This window comes from Nelumbo nucifera, chromosome 3, assembly GCF_055504915.1.
Source record: "Nelumbo nucifera cultivar China Antique chromosome 3, China Antique-T2T, whole genome shotgun sequence".
Taxonomy (NCBI): Eukaryota; Viridiplantae; Streptophyta; class Magnoliopsida; order Proteales; family Nelumbonaceae; genus Nelumbo; species Nelumbo nucifera.
In genome coordinates, this window is record NC_142651.1 from 39,620,143 (window position 1) to 39,636,588 (window position 16,446).

A 16,446-nucleotide genomic window follows, 5' to 3' on the forward strand; every position below is an offset into this window, starting at 1 on the left:
CTCATTTGACTAGAATTACAGTGGCTAGGGTTTGCGTAGAGGTGGATCTATTGAAGGAAAACCCTAGTCATGTTTGGGTTGGGCTCGACAAAGAGGGTTTCTAGCAGAGAATAAATTATGGGAACATTCCCAAGTATTGCACTTTTTGCTTTAAACATGGCCATGGCGAAGGGGATTGCAAACTGAAAATTAAAAGATCATCAAAAGCAGAGAGAGAAGTCGCCAAGACCAATGCTACTTCATCTTCAAAGCCAGTAGAACAAGCACCAACTCCCAAAAGGAAATAGATTGTAAAGCAAATTTATCAAGAAGTGAGCAGGTTCCATGACTTGCAGTTACTGAGACGATGGAGATCCCTACTGAGGGGGTACAAAAATCCTTTGCCTCCAAAGATGATATTGGTGTGAAGCCTGTTCGGCCATACCTGCTGGAGACGGCTAGTCCACTCTCTTCTAGGAAGCCAAATAGGCTCTAGAATTTGGAGGATTTGAGAAATTCCAAATTGGAATTGGATGAAAGGTTTAATCGGTGGGGATACAACAATGCCAACAAATCTGATGTTGAGTTGCTTGAAAAAATTACTGAAAGAATGGAAGGTCCTTGTGCTCTTTCTGAGAACAGAGCTGGTTTAGATGTGAAGGCGAACTGGACATAGGTGGTTCGCAAGAAAAGGCCTAGAAAGAAATATGTGCAGAGTGAGAACATGCCAGTAATTAGATCGCAGACATGCCAAGGTAAGCCTACTTCTAGTTGTTCTCAATGAATGGTATTTTCTAAAATATCCAAGGGATTGTGAATGATCCCTCTATTACTTGTTTAAAAAAACTCTGCAAGTTACATAAATTAGGTATGGTGGTTGTGGTTGAACCCATGATTTGGGATGATAGACTCTCTTTGATTACTATGAGACTTAACATGACTGGTTTCCTTGTTAATATTAGTAGCAAAATTGTTTTGTTTTGGAATAGTTTTTTGTCTGTACAGTTGATAGAGGACTACGATCAGAATTTAACTATGAGAATTATTACTTCTGTCGATGAGGCTTTATTCTTTTTGTGGTTTATTCCAAATGTGACCAGTTAGAAAGAACATTTCTCCGGTACATAATACAAAATTTAGCTTCTGGGATCTCAGAACCTTGGTTGATAGCTAGTGATTTTAATGTGGTTTCGTTTAGAAAGGAAAAGGTTGGAAGGAGAAGTCCTGATGTCTCTACAATGGAGGATTTTGTTGATATGATTAATGCAACAGGTTTGGTGGATTTGGGTTTCTCTGGAAGCAGATTCACCTGGTGCAATAATAGGGAAGGTTTGGACTGTGTTTGGGCTCGACTTGATCGGGTTCTAGTAAACTCTAGCTAGGCTCAATCGTTTCCCTTGAAACCGGTAAGTCATCTCAATCGTACTTGTTCAGATCATTGTCCCTTGGTTTTCTCCGTTGAGGAGGAAAGGCAGACGGGTCCCAAGCCATTCAAATTTCAGCAGATATGGCTTTCTCACCATACTTTTCACACTGCAGTTAGGGATTGCTAGAATGAAGATGTGCATGCTACTCCATTGATAAATTTATTTCTCAAATTACATAAATTAAGGAGTAAACTCAAACAATGAAACTGGGTGGTTTTTGGGAATACTCATCAGGCAGTAAAAGAGGTAGAAGACAGAGTTCAAGGTGCAAAAATGAACCATTTACAGGTGAACTCAGCTGCCAGTCTCACTAAACTTAGGGAGGAGCGGAAGAAGCTTAATGAGATTCACAGATTGGAGGAAATTTCTAGTGACAAAAATCTAGAATCAAGTGACTGAAATAGGGTGATAGAAATTCCAAAATTTTCCATCTCTCTGTAAAACTGAATAGAATGAGAAATAGAATTTGCAAAATCAAAGATTCGACAGGAGACTGGATTATAGACCCAGAGGAAATGAAATAGAGTGCAGTGAAATACTTTTGCAGTATTCTGTCAGAGGAAAGGGCAGATTGCGATGATGATTTGTTGGAGGTTATTCCGTGTGTGGTAAATCAAGAAGATAATGATATATTATTGGCCACTCCTTCAGAGACAAAAATCCATGAGGTGGTCCACACCATGGATAGAGATAGTGCTCCAGGTCCGGATTTCTTTATGGGACATTTCTTTGTCTCATGTTGGGATATTATTGGGGCGGATGTGGTAGGGGTTGTCCAATACTTTTTTAACAGTGGCCATTCCCAGTGAGTTGCACTTCCTCTTTTATTATTCTCATTCATAAATGTAAAGTTCCTGAAAGTTTTACAGATTTTCATCTCATAAGCCTAGGTAATTTTTGCTACAAAATTATTACAAAGGTTGTTACTAAGAGGCTAGCAAACATTTTACCTAAACTGATTTCACAAGAACAGGGTGCTTTCATACAGGGACGAAATATCATGGATAATGTGTCTATGGTGCAAGAAATGGTTAATGATATTGAAAGAAAGGCGGTGGGGGGGAATGTTGTGCTAAAACTGGATATGGCCAAAGCCTATGATCGGCTAAATTGGGCATTTCTCTTTGATGTTTTGAAAATGTTTGGTTTTAGTGAGGCTTGGATTGAGTTGGTTAGAAAAATGGTTGATAACTGTTGGTTTTCAGTTCTGTGGAATGGAGGAGCGGCAGGATACTTTCAGTCCACAAGAGGGTTGTGTCAAGGAGACCCTCTGTCGCCTTACCTGTTTATCATTGCAGAGGAAGTCCTAAGCAGAAATTTATCCAAGTTGGGTGAGAGCATCCTGCAAGTGTTTATGTTACTCACGGGGGTTGTCCAGATATCACTCATAGTCTTTATGTTGATGACACCATTATCTTCATTAGGGGATCCAAGCAAGTGTTAGAGAAAGTCATGGAAGTCATTCAGAGATATGAGAAGTGTTCGGGTCAATTAGTGAATAAGACAAAGAGTTGTTTCTTCACTTCAACAAAAGCATCTCACAGCAGAATCCTGATTATCACCTCAGCTACAGGTTATCTGCATAAAAAACTTCCTTTTATTTATCTTGGTATTCTAATTGGTAATGGTCGAGTGGAAGCGGAAACCTTTGATGGTGTAGTGTAGAAAGTGGTGGCCAAAATCTCAGGTTGGAAAGGAAAATTGATTTCAGCAGGAGGTAAGGTTGTTTTAATCAGACATGTCCTGAACAGTATCCCTATATATTTGATGTCGGCAGTGGCAACACCAAAAAGTGTTACTAGGCGTCTGGAACAGTTGATGAAAGGCTTCTTATGGACTACTTCTAACTCCGCCAATCACAACCATTGGGTTGCTTGAAAAAAAAATCGTGAGACCTCTCTCTGAAGGAGGCCTCCAAATTAAGAGTTTATATGATGTGCATAAAGCTCTTAGGATGAAAGCTCTATGGCGAGTACTCTTTCACAATTCTTTATGGGATGATTTCTTTAGAGCTAAGGTATTGAAACATGGTCACTTTTATACAACCCTCCCTCCTTGCTACACTTCTCGTACTTGGAAGGTTAACATGGAATTAAGAGGTGATTTAGTTCATCTTTCGAGGTGGATGGTGAGGAGGGGAGAAATCAACTTTTGGTGTAATAAGTGGACTATGGATGGCCCCTTGGTTGATAAAGTCTTTCAGCACGAAGGGCTAAATTTACAGTTGAGGGTTTGTGATGTCCTTAATGAAGAACGGGTTTGGTGCCTAGATCAGGTCCGTGGTTTTCTAGAGGAGGAAGTCCTAAATAGCATTTAGGGTTCTAGTATGAGGCTCTCTAACTGCCACGACAAAATAGTTTGGCTAGTTGAGGCGAAGGGGAAATTTTCTATAAAATCAGCTTGGTCTTTTTATAGGATTGCTCATCCTCTTGTGAACTGGTCCAAGGTAATTTGGAATGCTCTTGTGCCAACCAAGATAAGTTTCTTTGTCTAGAAACTTATGGTCGGGAAGGTTGGAGCGGATGTTGATATTAAGGATTTGGGAGTTCCTTTGGTTTCCAGATGTGTATGTTGTGACCCTTCAGAAGAAGACATCAATCATTTGTTGGTGCATGGTTGTTTAACTCAAAAAGTGTGGTTCTTCTTTAGCAAAATTCTAGGGTTGCCTTTCAAGGGGAATGGGAGTATTAAGAAGCTTCTGTATAGTTGGTTTTTAGCAGCATCGGCTAGGAATCAATGGGCAGTTGTGGTAGGGCTGATTGGTTGCTTTGCGGTTTGGGAGATTTAGAAAGAGAGGAATAGGCACAGAATGGAAAATAAATTCAGATTCTCCAAGCTGGTGATTTGGGTGGTAGTGCAGTGGCTTCATGAGGTTTCTTCCTCTTTAACTCTAACTCACAAGGTGAACTACAATCAGTAGCTATCCTTATAGGGTTTGGGGCTGCGGATCCAACCGATCAAAGGAAAGAACATCAATGTGGTGCATTTGATGACGATCCCAAATGGTTATCTAAAACTGAATGTTGATGGTGCTTCCAAAGGAAACCCGGGCCCCTATGGTGGAGGGGGTATTATTAGAGATGGAATGAACAATTTTGTTTGTGTTTTCTCTAACACTTGTGGCACTGAAACTAATTTAGTTGCAGAGGCTATGGCATTGATGGATGGTTTAAACCTTGCTATTGCATTAGATTTAAATAAGATTATGGTGGAGTCGAACTCCAAAATCTTGATTGATATTCTTAACGGCGATTGTACAACTTCGTGGAAGCTTTGGTCTTGGTTGTTTCAAGTACACATCCCCCCTCCATGCATAATGAATAAATTTGCAGTGGTCACCCCTCCCCCTCCCCAAGTATGATGTCACCACCACAACCACAACCTAATAAAGTCAAATCAGCCCCCCACAATGGCCTACATCACATCCTCGCCGTCCACAACGGCCCACAGCATATCCCCGCCTTGCATTAGAAACATCTTTAAATAATAATATCTGAAATAAAGATGTCATCATCGGGAAATGTTCCTAATACACGGCGGGGATGTGCGACGTTGTGAGGGCTGATTCGGTTTCTAAAATTTGAAGTTGTTGAGAATGCCAGTTGTTTGATATTTTTTAGGTGATTAATACAAAAATTTATAAGTTTAATTAGAAAATGTATTAATTATAAATTCAAATTGTTTTGGATTAATCAACCCTAAACGTAAGTCCGACCCAAAGCCTGATGAGGGTGACCTGACCCTACCTAACGCAATAGGGCATGGTTAATGCGGGTTTACCGTTTCACCCTACCCAACCCACACCATAACCTATCAAAAGTTAACCTGATCGGAGCCACGCAGCGCCTCTGCACATCTGCGGTCTTTTTTTAATCAAAGGTACACATAATCATGACCATGATGGATAAATCTGTTCAGGGTGTCGAATAATTTATTCCCAAAAAGGCAAATCAATCAAACGGTGCAGAAGGAGGGGGACCTACCCTTCCCACAACATGGATAACAGAAGTATCTTCTACTTTAACAATCCCAGGCTCCCACTCCCAGCCCCATGTTCGTTGCTCAAGAGACACTCCATGCTCCCGGAATAAAGGCTCCTCCTCCTTTTCATTTCTAGCCGTGCAGGTGCAGCAGAGCAGGATGATGTGGCCTGTGGCCCCACCCTGATCCAAGTGACCAGTGTCCAAGGCTGAGACCAGATACCACACATGGCGCCTAACATCGATCTTACAGTCACATCCTAGGCTTAGGCTCCAAATCCTATATGGGCTCGATGATTGGAGTCCAGATCTGCTCTCCACAGAGTGCCCCTCACACCAATTTTACATACCCTGACCGCACATCAGGAACAATCTCTTATACTTCTATTTATTATTGATGAGAGATGTTACCACTACAGGGTGGGAAGTGGCTGTGATGTCGGTGTGAGAAGCAAATCCCAATTGGATGATTGGATTGAAACATGCCAGTAGAAGGTTCTATGCTGCGACATAAATGGACACCTGTCAGATAAGGAGTTGGGGTTGTATACATCTATTTGCTACGCGTACGCGCTCCTTTTGCATATCCTCTCCGTTTAATTCTACTGATGAGTGATGATGATGTCTGATACTATTCGTCTATTTGTTTGTCAGAACTCGGGACTCGCGAGGAAATATTTTATCTTCATAATTTCCGAGTTGAAATACTTGAATCATCTAGGCTCCACACGTAGGATTTGTACGCACGCTCTCTCTACATACGATACATCAATTGTATCTTTACTTTATACTTTTTTGAAGTCTCTCTCTCTCTTTTCTCTTCTCTCTCTCTCGCACACACCTGGAAATACTGAAATCCGTTTGATTTGGATCAATGCTGCATTTTCGACGGTAAACCTTTCATCTCTCATCTTCTGTCTCACAACCCGGCAAAAGCACCTCCTTCGAGAGGCAATTGGTGATTCCGTTCCGATCGAGCCCTCTCCTCTTTTTTGTTTTAGTTTCTTTTTTCTCCCTCTTGCTGTCTGGTTTTCTTTCTATTCTTTTGTTCTTCCTTTTTTTCTTTTCTTTGTTCGTCTTCAATGATCGAAGACGACGTGAGATAGAGGGGGAAGGATCGAAAGAAAAGAAGAAAACCCAAAACAAGAGCAATAATAGCTTTTACCCACTTCATTTCCGGGTATTCTTGTTGTTGTATATGAATAATGGAATTGGATAGCATTGAATGCGTCTCATCCTCGGACGGGATCGATGAGGAAGAGATCCATCACCATCAGTTCTCCTCCAAGCCCCACAACAACGTCGTTCCGTCCGCGATTTCTCCGGCCACCAGCGTCCATGAGCTGCTCGAATGTCCCGTCTGCACCAATTCAATGTACCCACCTATCCACCAGGCCTGTGTTCTTTACTCTCTCTTTCTCTCTCTCTATCTCTCTCTTTCTCTCTCTCTGTTAATTTGGAGAACTTGTGGGGTTCGGTGCTGGGTTTGATGTTCCTGAAGGCTCTTTTGGGAATGTGGATTTCAAACGATTTCTTGATCCATGGTCTTTCTTGCTTGATTTTGGTCCCAAGAATATGTACTTTTGCCTGGTTTGGTTCGAATTTGGATGTCGTGTCTGGGTTGTTGGATTTGATGACTTGGGGTCGAATCAAGGGGAAATACGACATGGATTTCGAAGGGACTCTAACACTGATCCTGTCTTATTTGGGTCTTGGAACTTTTGGTTGGTTCTCTGGGCTTTGATTATTAGGGGGTTTAGTTGCCAAAGCTGGACGCATTCGAGAAGGAATGGAGGGGTATTGGCATCTTAAAAGGAATCCCGAATTATGTTCTTGGTGACTTTTGAATTTTCTGACATCATATTATCGACTTTCATATGGGATTGGGGATTGAAGGAGAATTGAGTGTTGGTGTCGGAAAAATATAACCATTCTGGGATTGGATCTTCCGGTTCCAGGATTTTCGTATTGGCTTCCTATCTGTTTTGTTTTTTTGGTAGGGTATGACTTTTTCTTTTGGTTTTAATGGAAGGGTTTCAGTGATGTATTTTCTATTGGGGCATCGTTGGTTGTAGCAAATTGTTCCTGGAGTTATTCATAAAGAAAAAGAAAGGGCCAGATAAGGTGAAAATGAAGATCACTCTGATGACAAGGATTGCTGAAATGGGCTATAGGGATTTTTTTTAACAGCTTTAGGAAAATTGGGTCGAAAAATTTACTGGCACATTCATTATTGTGAATATGAATATGGAAACCTATCCGGTCTAAATATAAATCTTTAGTTTTTCTGCATTGTTTCCAATCTTATGACCTTCTGGATCATCCAACATCCATGTTAGAATACTCCTTTGAGGAATTTCCTTTGTATTTCTCTTCTTTAGTTTTCTATCTTGTATGTGCAGATGACAATCATTTTCTAATGGGAAATAGATTCTTTTGGAACTTTATGTTTTAATAACATGAATGCCATTTGAGATTCTTTTTTCTTATTTAGTGTACAGTGTTCTTATCGAACTTTTGATTATGGTGTTCTAAAATTACCAGTAAAGTTACACCTATTAACAATAGAATAATGGTCTTTTAAAGTTTTTGGAATTTGGAACTGTTTACCTATCATTGCAAATATAACACTTAGGAGTGAGCTAATGGATAAGTTCTACCTGGAACCGAAGGGAACTGACCTCAAACCAGCCTTGAACTAACCCTATCCAATCTGTTACTAGGTTGGGTCTGATTTCATATTATGGGAATTTGGAACCAACCAGGAGAACTGGTTTTGGTTGGCCTTGGTGGAACTAGCCTTTGTTGACCTTGGGGGAACTGACCTTAGAACCAAACTTGCCTTGAAATTAAAAAAAAAAAAAAAAAAAATCTTCGAGGATGTGAAGATTTGAACTCAAAAACTCGTGGTTTCAAAGACCATGGTCTTATTTGACCATTGAGTCACTTAAGTGATTTGATTACTTTTCTTAAGTTTAATATCTGAAATCTGAATGTCTATAATAAGTAATGTCAAAGGCGATATTTACAAATTTAAATTATAATATAAGTTATGTACTATATATTAATATATTATGATGATCCACAAATTAAATTATCCAATTTAATCAATAAAGGCAATATAAGTTTCTAAGTATATATTATTGTTATTATTATCGAAAATCAAGTTTTAAAGAACAGGTTCCTTTTTTTGGGGGGGAGGGGTAAAGAAAGAACAGGTTCTAGGAGTAGACCTTGGAACCGATCCTGGAATCGTCAAGGCCAGAACTGACCCCTACAGGGTAGGTTCCAGCTTTTGCCTTGGAACCAAACCAAACCCGACCCATGCTCACCCCTAGATAACAGGACTAAATTACTTCAACAGTTAAACATGTGGCCTTTGTTGGGTCTTCACTTTTATTTCAACCTGAATTTTTTATGATCATTGTATTTATGATATTATTTTATTTTATTTTTGTATTGCAAAATTAGTGCTCCTGTTTCCTTTACATATATTTGTTCTTTAAATGGTACTCTACATTGTCGTGGTGATATGGATTTACGTGGACTCAACTCTTATTCTTTTATCTTTGCATTTTTTTTTGATAAATATCTTTTATCTTTTATATTTGTATATGACTTAGTGGCTGTTCAATAACAGCAGAAATGACTGAACCGAATGACTTATTGCATTGTTTTTTAATGAATAAGTTATTAAGGAGGTTGTGAGCTCCTTAATGTCTAAAGTTGAGGTTTGGTTGATTACTATACTCTTGAATTTTGACTGTTTAATTATTTTACTCACTAAAAGACAAAGTAATAAGTCATTCAGTTTAGCCACTTCAGCTGTTATCAAATGACCCCTTACTCTTTGTAGTTTTTGTCCAATTCACTCTCAGTTAAGTATTGCCTTTTAATCTTTTTAATTATGTAGGGTCAGATTCTACTCCATTCCATCATGTATATGGCTAGATCCTTTGTTATACCCCCATCTAATGTTTTTCATTTCTTTGATCCACATCACTTCATTTTGCTCTAGATTGCCCCTTTTCACTAGTGCAGCCAATTGGTATTTGGTGCACATGATCGGATCATGTCAGTTGGATTACCATCATTTTTCTACCTATTAGGGCTATCCTTGGGTTCCCATTTATTATTTGGTTGTAGTTTGATTTTTTTTCTAACCTTGCTATTCATCTTTCGTAATGTAAGGAAAACGATAGAAAATCTAAAAGAAACAACACAAGAGGAGAGACCAAGTTTCTTCTAGATTCCAACACAAGTTTCTTCTCACAAAATAACACAAGCATAGTTTGGGGTTTTAGAAATGTTTAAACATACCTATTTAGTATAGAGGAGTCTTTGTTGCAAAACAAAGTTTGGGCAGCTAAGAGTCATGACCCCATACCATTAGTAGAGGGTGGCATTCTGTAATTTACCCTATTTAATAAAGATGCTTTTTTTTAAGAGATTTTACCTTACCAGAAGAAGGCTTCAAGTTTAGCTTATGACATTTGAAAACATTTTATTCACTAGATTTCTTATACATAGTTTGGGATAGTTTCTTTCATATAGGAATTTTATTGAAAGTGTTGACATGCTTAAGATGAGTATTTAATTATTTGGCTTGCTTTAAAAAATTCCAACATACCTAAAGTACAAAAGAATTCCTATGATTGAAGTTCTGACTGCAATCATAGTATATTTTCCAACATTCTATGAAGATTTTCCCCCTTTTTTCTTTACTCAATTGTTGCCAATAACACTTTCTAGTCCTTGTTGTATTGGACTCTTGAAAAATTACTATGCCCTAATCAGTTGTGAGGCATGGACTATGAACATGGATAATAAACTTGGGAACTATTGATTTGGTGGATGTGGATTTAAAATCGGGTAAAATCATTTTTCTATAATCTATTTATTTAAAGTCTTACTTACTACACATTCTTAAATTCTTACAAGGAATTTTTGACAAGTTTCTAGAAAACAATAGTAGTGTTATGTTTTAAACATGATACACGATCTGATTTGGTTTAACCTTTTATATGGTTTAAGTTATAATTACAACTTCAGAATATTGACCTGGATTTTGAATTGATTTCTAAGTTAATCTTTAGTTTTTATTTTTTTTTCTAGGTGCTTATCTCTTTAGACTTTAGAATGTTGTCTTGGGGTATCTAGAAGTTATAGCCTTTTAGAAAGTGCTATTAATTGTTAAGTAGGGTGTACAAGGCTGTATTGGATCTTACGTCATTGTGTCTTAAGGTTTCTATTTTCTTATGATTCCTTTTTAAAAAGTTCTAGGAGGAAGAAAGGCTTTCCAAGATGCCAACACAAACAAAATTTCATTAATGTAAACAGAAATTATGTACAAGTTCAGCGTCCCAAGGAGAGGTAGATCTTCCTCCCTCACCCCATTACAATTCAGTACAAATGATTATAATTGAGCCCAATATAACTGGTCTCTATTTACCCCTTGCTTAGCTAGAGAATCAGCCCAGCCATTTGCAACCTTTGGTACCCAATGTGTACTTGTCACCATTTCCCTCATTAACCTCTTAATCTTCTTTATAATCTCTCTATGAGTCCAAAGCACCTTCTTTATAATCATCTTTCTCTTTATAATCTCTCTATGAGTCACAGGTCTAGCAGTCCAGCTGTTTAGTTAACCACTTAACTGTTTGACTTACTCAAATTAAAATGCAACAAAGGAAAATAAAAAAAATAGAAAATAAGTCCAGATTATCATTGAAAACTATTTAATGTTAAAAACTTAAAATAAGCTTAAAACAAAAAAATATTATAGGTTATAATAGGTATTAACATATGTATTTGCAGTAGGCTTGACCAAGCCAACATTTCTAAGAACCAAGCAGCCCAAAATCCATTTTGTCTGCCAATTGATGGTCCAATTTTCTGGTCCTCTCTGACTCTGACAAAACTGATTTGTAGGACACTATACATTCAGTGCTAGAAGTATTGTATGACCATGCAAAAAACATGGTGAATTTACAGAGAATAAACTTACAACCCTACACAACTGTAAGCTATACAATCCAGAAAAGGATTTGTCCCAAAAAAACCATAATGAGTCCAACCATAAGCCCAGTAAGACATCCAAAGAAATACACCCCTGAAGGGGGATATTATGGAAATATCCAGCTACAGCTAGCCATTTGTAAGCAGTGACAATGACATTTTTAATTACTTCATCTTTCTTTGCTTTCAAATGTTTTAAGATTTCTTTCCTTCCACACAGTCCAGATGATCATTTCAGGTATGGTTCTCCAAATTCTCCTCCCTTTCCTAGACAAACCCCCTAAGCCCTAACTACCCGCTTTCAAAAACCTCTTGAACATTCTGAGGGAACACCCAGCAAACCTTCAGTGCTATAAGTAGAACAGACAAGTTTCCTGAGTGAGAGGACAATGTATGAATAGAATCAATAGATGGCCAGCCAAATCAAGGGGGTGATTACAATGAACACACTCAATGGAGGGAATAGACACACCTCTTTGGGTTTTGAGTTGAACTCTCATTCATGAGATATTTATTGAGTGCAGTTGTCCAATCCATGAAAGCCACCCTTGAGCAAATCACTGGGCTCCACACCAAACTTGAAGGAAAAGAATTATCTCTACTTCAGCAACAATTGCCTTGTACTGATTGAGGCTGACAAAGGGGTGTGGGGTGAGACCCCTCTGGTTGCCTTTTGGTAAAGTTTCAGTAGCAGTGAAGCAACCCCCTTGGCCAATTTGGCATCCAGACCATATGATTGTTGGTGATTTCAATTTTTTTTGATAATTTATTGTTGGTGGTTTCATTACAATCCTTCACACTTTTTTTTTATTTTTTTTGAATTGGATTCACACTTACCTCCTTAGAGTCCACCACTGGAAAGATATTTTTTAGAGGCTTCGCTGTCACACGACAGATCAAGGCAGAAGATAATTCTGGTACCATTCATTCATCAAAAATAAAAAATAAAAAAATCTGGTACCATTTCCCACCTTGTAAGGATTACCAGCAGCATACACCTCAGAACAGCCTTCTATGTCTTGTCATATGGAGCATCCATAAGGAGAAAAGGCTAAACCAGGGTCTCATCCCCCGTTTCTCAAGCCATATTTGTTTACAATCAGAGATCTCCACCAACTTATCAGCTTAGGTATGAAATCTCTAGTGCCTTTTGCATAACAGAGCTTTGTTCTTCACCCTGAGCGTCCTAATTCCCAGTACACTTTGATTTTGGCTTCCAAACAGCATCCCAATCTACAAGATGAATTTTATCCTTTTCCTTCCATCCTTTCCAGAAGAAGTCCTGTTGTAATTTCTCAACTCTCTTTACCAATACCACCTTAGCTGGGATGGGGAAGAGAGACATCTAATAAGAGAGGAGGTTTTCCGATGCATGCTTGGTGAGAGTCAGTTTACCTTCCTTTGAGAGATAGTTTGCCTTTCAAGGGGCCATCCTTTTTCAACCTGTTCTATCACTGGATCCTAGATTGACATGGCATTGTACTTCAACGGTTCAGCCCTAGAGGTATGTCAAGGTATGACATTGCACTTCCAAGGGGCCATCCAATACTTTATATTGGACTTGATACTTACCGGATATGATACCAGATAATGCATGGACTCTTCTATATACTCTGTAGCGTTAACACTTGCAAAATATGTAAGATGGTATACTTTTAACAAATTATTTTATAAAAATATCTATACATGTTAGAAATCTAATTAAATTTGGCAGGACATAAGTATTGAGGAATGACACTTAGATTAAAAAATTAGATATAGAAGCATGATATAAGCATATTATATGGGATATCCATACCTGTATCCATGTCTGGGATTTTAGGAAATGGAGAGTCATATCCCTGTTTCCCACATGTGAATCTGTGTTTGCATCTGTGTCTGGGGATCATAGTCTACAACACTGGTGAGAACTGAGAAGTGGTCTTTTGCAAGTTGGAAGGATCTAGAAGAGATATGGATTGAAGTAGTAAGAAATAATTCGATGCAACATAATTCAACAATAGATATGGCACTTGAGATAGTTGAATGGTGGAACAAGATTCTTGTAACCAACCCCATATAATAAGGACAAGGATTACTTGAATTGAATTGAGATGTTATTAGAAGTTAGAACATTGTAAGCAAGGCTCCTTATTGTTGAGTGGAAGTTTTCCTTTTGGCCTTTTAGTTCCTCTAAGAGCTCTTCTGATTTCTTGATTTAGTACCACATAGAATGTTCTCTTTGGTTTTCCTCCTTAGCCTTTGGAGGTGATTGAAGTAATTTTCTGGCTAGAAATGTTTTAAAATTGTATGGCTTTCGTGAAAATTTATTGTTGATACATCTAGGCCCAAAGAAAAGGGAGTAGGTTAGGTATACAGGTGGTTCTCTTTGCCAAAAAACAAGTTGATGCATGGGAGATTTTTCCTCTATTTTTCTTTTGATCAATCCCCTCCCCTTGCTCGCTCCATCTTTGTGCTTGGTAAACCACCAGAACAGATCAGATCAAATAGGTCGGAGAAAACTCAGGTGCATGTGATCAAGGTGGATCACTGGATCTAGCTTCCAAAAAGCAAAGTTGAAGTTAAGGAGGATGTGATTCAGAGGATTATTGTCAGGAAATTGGCACTGGGTTGGTTGCCGTTGTCTCTAGATCATTTTATTGGGTTTCACTGCTAAAATGGCTTCCACACACAATCTTGAGCCACTCGGAGTTGATCCTCAAACACATAACCCCTAAAGGAGTAAACAACGATTCTTCTGACTTTTAAAGACGTTTGTTTTGAAGGAAAACAAATAAGTCGGACTGATGGAAGAGCTCCACTGATTTACTGTACTGGCTGTCCCCCATTCTGCTTCTCTAGTTTCAAGAAAAAGAAAAACAAATAGGTGTGACTGATGGAAGAGCTCCATTGATCAACTGTACCTGCTCTCCCCATTCTGCTTCTTTGGTTTCGAGAAAAACAAATAAGTGGGATGGGACTGATACAAGAGCTCCATACATGTTCTCCCCTGTTCTGCTTCTTCCTAAGTTCCAACTCCCTCCCCTCTTGCTTTGATCCCTAGAAGGGCTCCATTCCTCTGATTTTTCCTGATACTTTCTTCCTTGCTTTAATCCCTAGAGCAGCTCTTAAATGCAAATGAAACCAGAGGAAATTGGAGGATGAATGAAGAAAGAGAGTAGGAAGAGAAAGAGAGTGAGGAAAATGAAGGGTGGTTCTTTTTTATTGCAGGGGTAAGTTGGTGCATAAAATTTTTAAACTTGATCATTTTTTGTTGGTGGGGTTTCTTCTGTGAATCCCTTGTTTTATCTTCCAAGTAATTTCAGCAGTTGTGGAGCATTGTTTTTGATTGCTAAATTCCTGACATTGTTATTCTTATAAGAAAGGTCAAAATTTACAGCTGATTGTGCTTTTGCTTGTTGGCCTCTTTTGAGGTCTTGTCCTTGGGGCATGGCAATTGTTTGTTTTCAAAAATTTATTTTTCAGTTACTAGTTGTAAAGGAGAACTAAAACAATTGCTAATTCTAACAAACAAGCATTCTTGCAGTGCCATAATGGGCACACGCTATGTTCTACCTGTAAAACAAGGGTGCACAATCGATGCCCTACTTGTAGACAGGAGCTAGGAGATATCAGGTGTCTAGCCTTGGAGAAAGTGGCCGAGTCACTTGAACTGCCCTGCAAGTACTGCTCATTGGGCTGCCCAGAGATCTTCCCCTATTATAGCAAGCTCAAACACGAGGCACAATGTAACTTCCGACCATACAACTGCCCATATGCTGGATCAGAATGCTCAGTTGTTGGAGATATTCCTTTTCTGGTGGCCCATCTGAGGGATGATCACAAAGTGGACATGCACACAGGATGCACATTCAACCATCGTTATGTCAAGTCTAATCCCCGTGAAGTTGAAAATGCCACTTGGATGCTTACAGTATGTCAAGTTTAATATGTTTTCATGTATCGTGAAAGTTTTGTTAATTACTCATAATGAGAGAGTTTACCTCAGACATTGCTGAAAGCTGAATTTTTGTGGCCATGTTGATTTTTTCTTTTTTTTTTTTCTGGCAGGTCTTCAATTGTTTTGGTCAGTACTTCTGTCTGCATTTTGAAGCCTTCCAGCTTGGCATGGCTCCTGTTTACATGGCATTCCTCCGCTTCATGGGTGATGAGACCGAGGCTCGCAACTACAGCTACAGCCTAGAGGTTGGGGCAAATGGGCGTAAACTCATATGGGAGGGCACCCCACGGAGTATCCGTGACAGCCACCGAAAAGTCAGGGATAGCCATGATGGACTAATCATACAGCGTAACATGGCACTTTTCTTCTCTGGTGGGGATAGGAAGGAATTGAAACTGCGAGTTACAGGGCGGATATGGAAGGAGCAACAGAATCCGGATGCTGGGGTGTGCATACCCAATCTATGCAGCTGAGAAGAGATGCATTGTATGGGTCCGTCCGTCCGTCATACACGCAACTTGGTTGTCCGTGTTTGACGAATCACTCTTCTTGTCTCTGTGTGTATTGTACGTACCGTACGTGTGCCAACTGCCAACTTGTCTTGTGGTAAAATTGCTACAAATGAAGATGTTGGAGAGTCTGAAAGATGTATGGACACGCTGGAAGATTGATCTTCTGCACACTGCTAATAAGCAACCATTTTTTTTTTCTTACTGTAGACGGTAATGAGATATGTTGTGGGACTTTGTTTATGTGGAACTTTGTATTATTATTATTTAAGGGCTCGGAGGTCAACAGAAAAAGAAGAATTCTCTCTCTCTGGTGGTGTTTTCTGATTAATTATGAAAGAAGAATAATAATTGCAGAGCCGAGGTGCCTCCATTGCTCAAGAATTGAGATGTATACGAGGAACCTCTCCCTCACTGCAGACGGGAGACCCATGTTCAAAATTCAAACCCATGAAAAAGACGTTCAATGATTGGAACGGGTCTCGCCGAGGTTTGCCAAAAAAATCGATGAATATGCTTAGACTCTCCTAGGAGGCTAGCCTACCATTTTCATCCAATTATTAACCTTTTTGTTTTGATAGATCCATATATTG

General features: G+C 39.0%; 1 protein-coding gene across 1 annotated transcript; it reads left to right on the top strand.

Moving 5' to 3' along the window:
* Positions 1-6,195: 6,195 nt before the first annotated feature.
* LOC104604027 (E3 ubiquitin-protein ligase SINAT5) lies at positions 6,196-16,147 on the top strand. The gene is made up of 3 exons (XM_010268243.3): positions 6,196-6,780; positions 14,931-15,317; positions 15,455-16,147. Exons 1-3 carry the CDS (start codon positions 6,592-6,594, stop codon positions 15,815-15,817), a joined length of 939 nt encoding a protein of 312 aa, XP_010266545.1. The 5' UTR covers positions 6,196-6,591; the 3' UTR covers positions 15,818-16,147.
* The last annotated feature ends 299 nt before the right edge of the window (positions 16,148-16,446 follow it).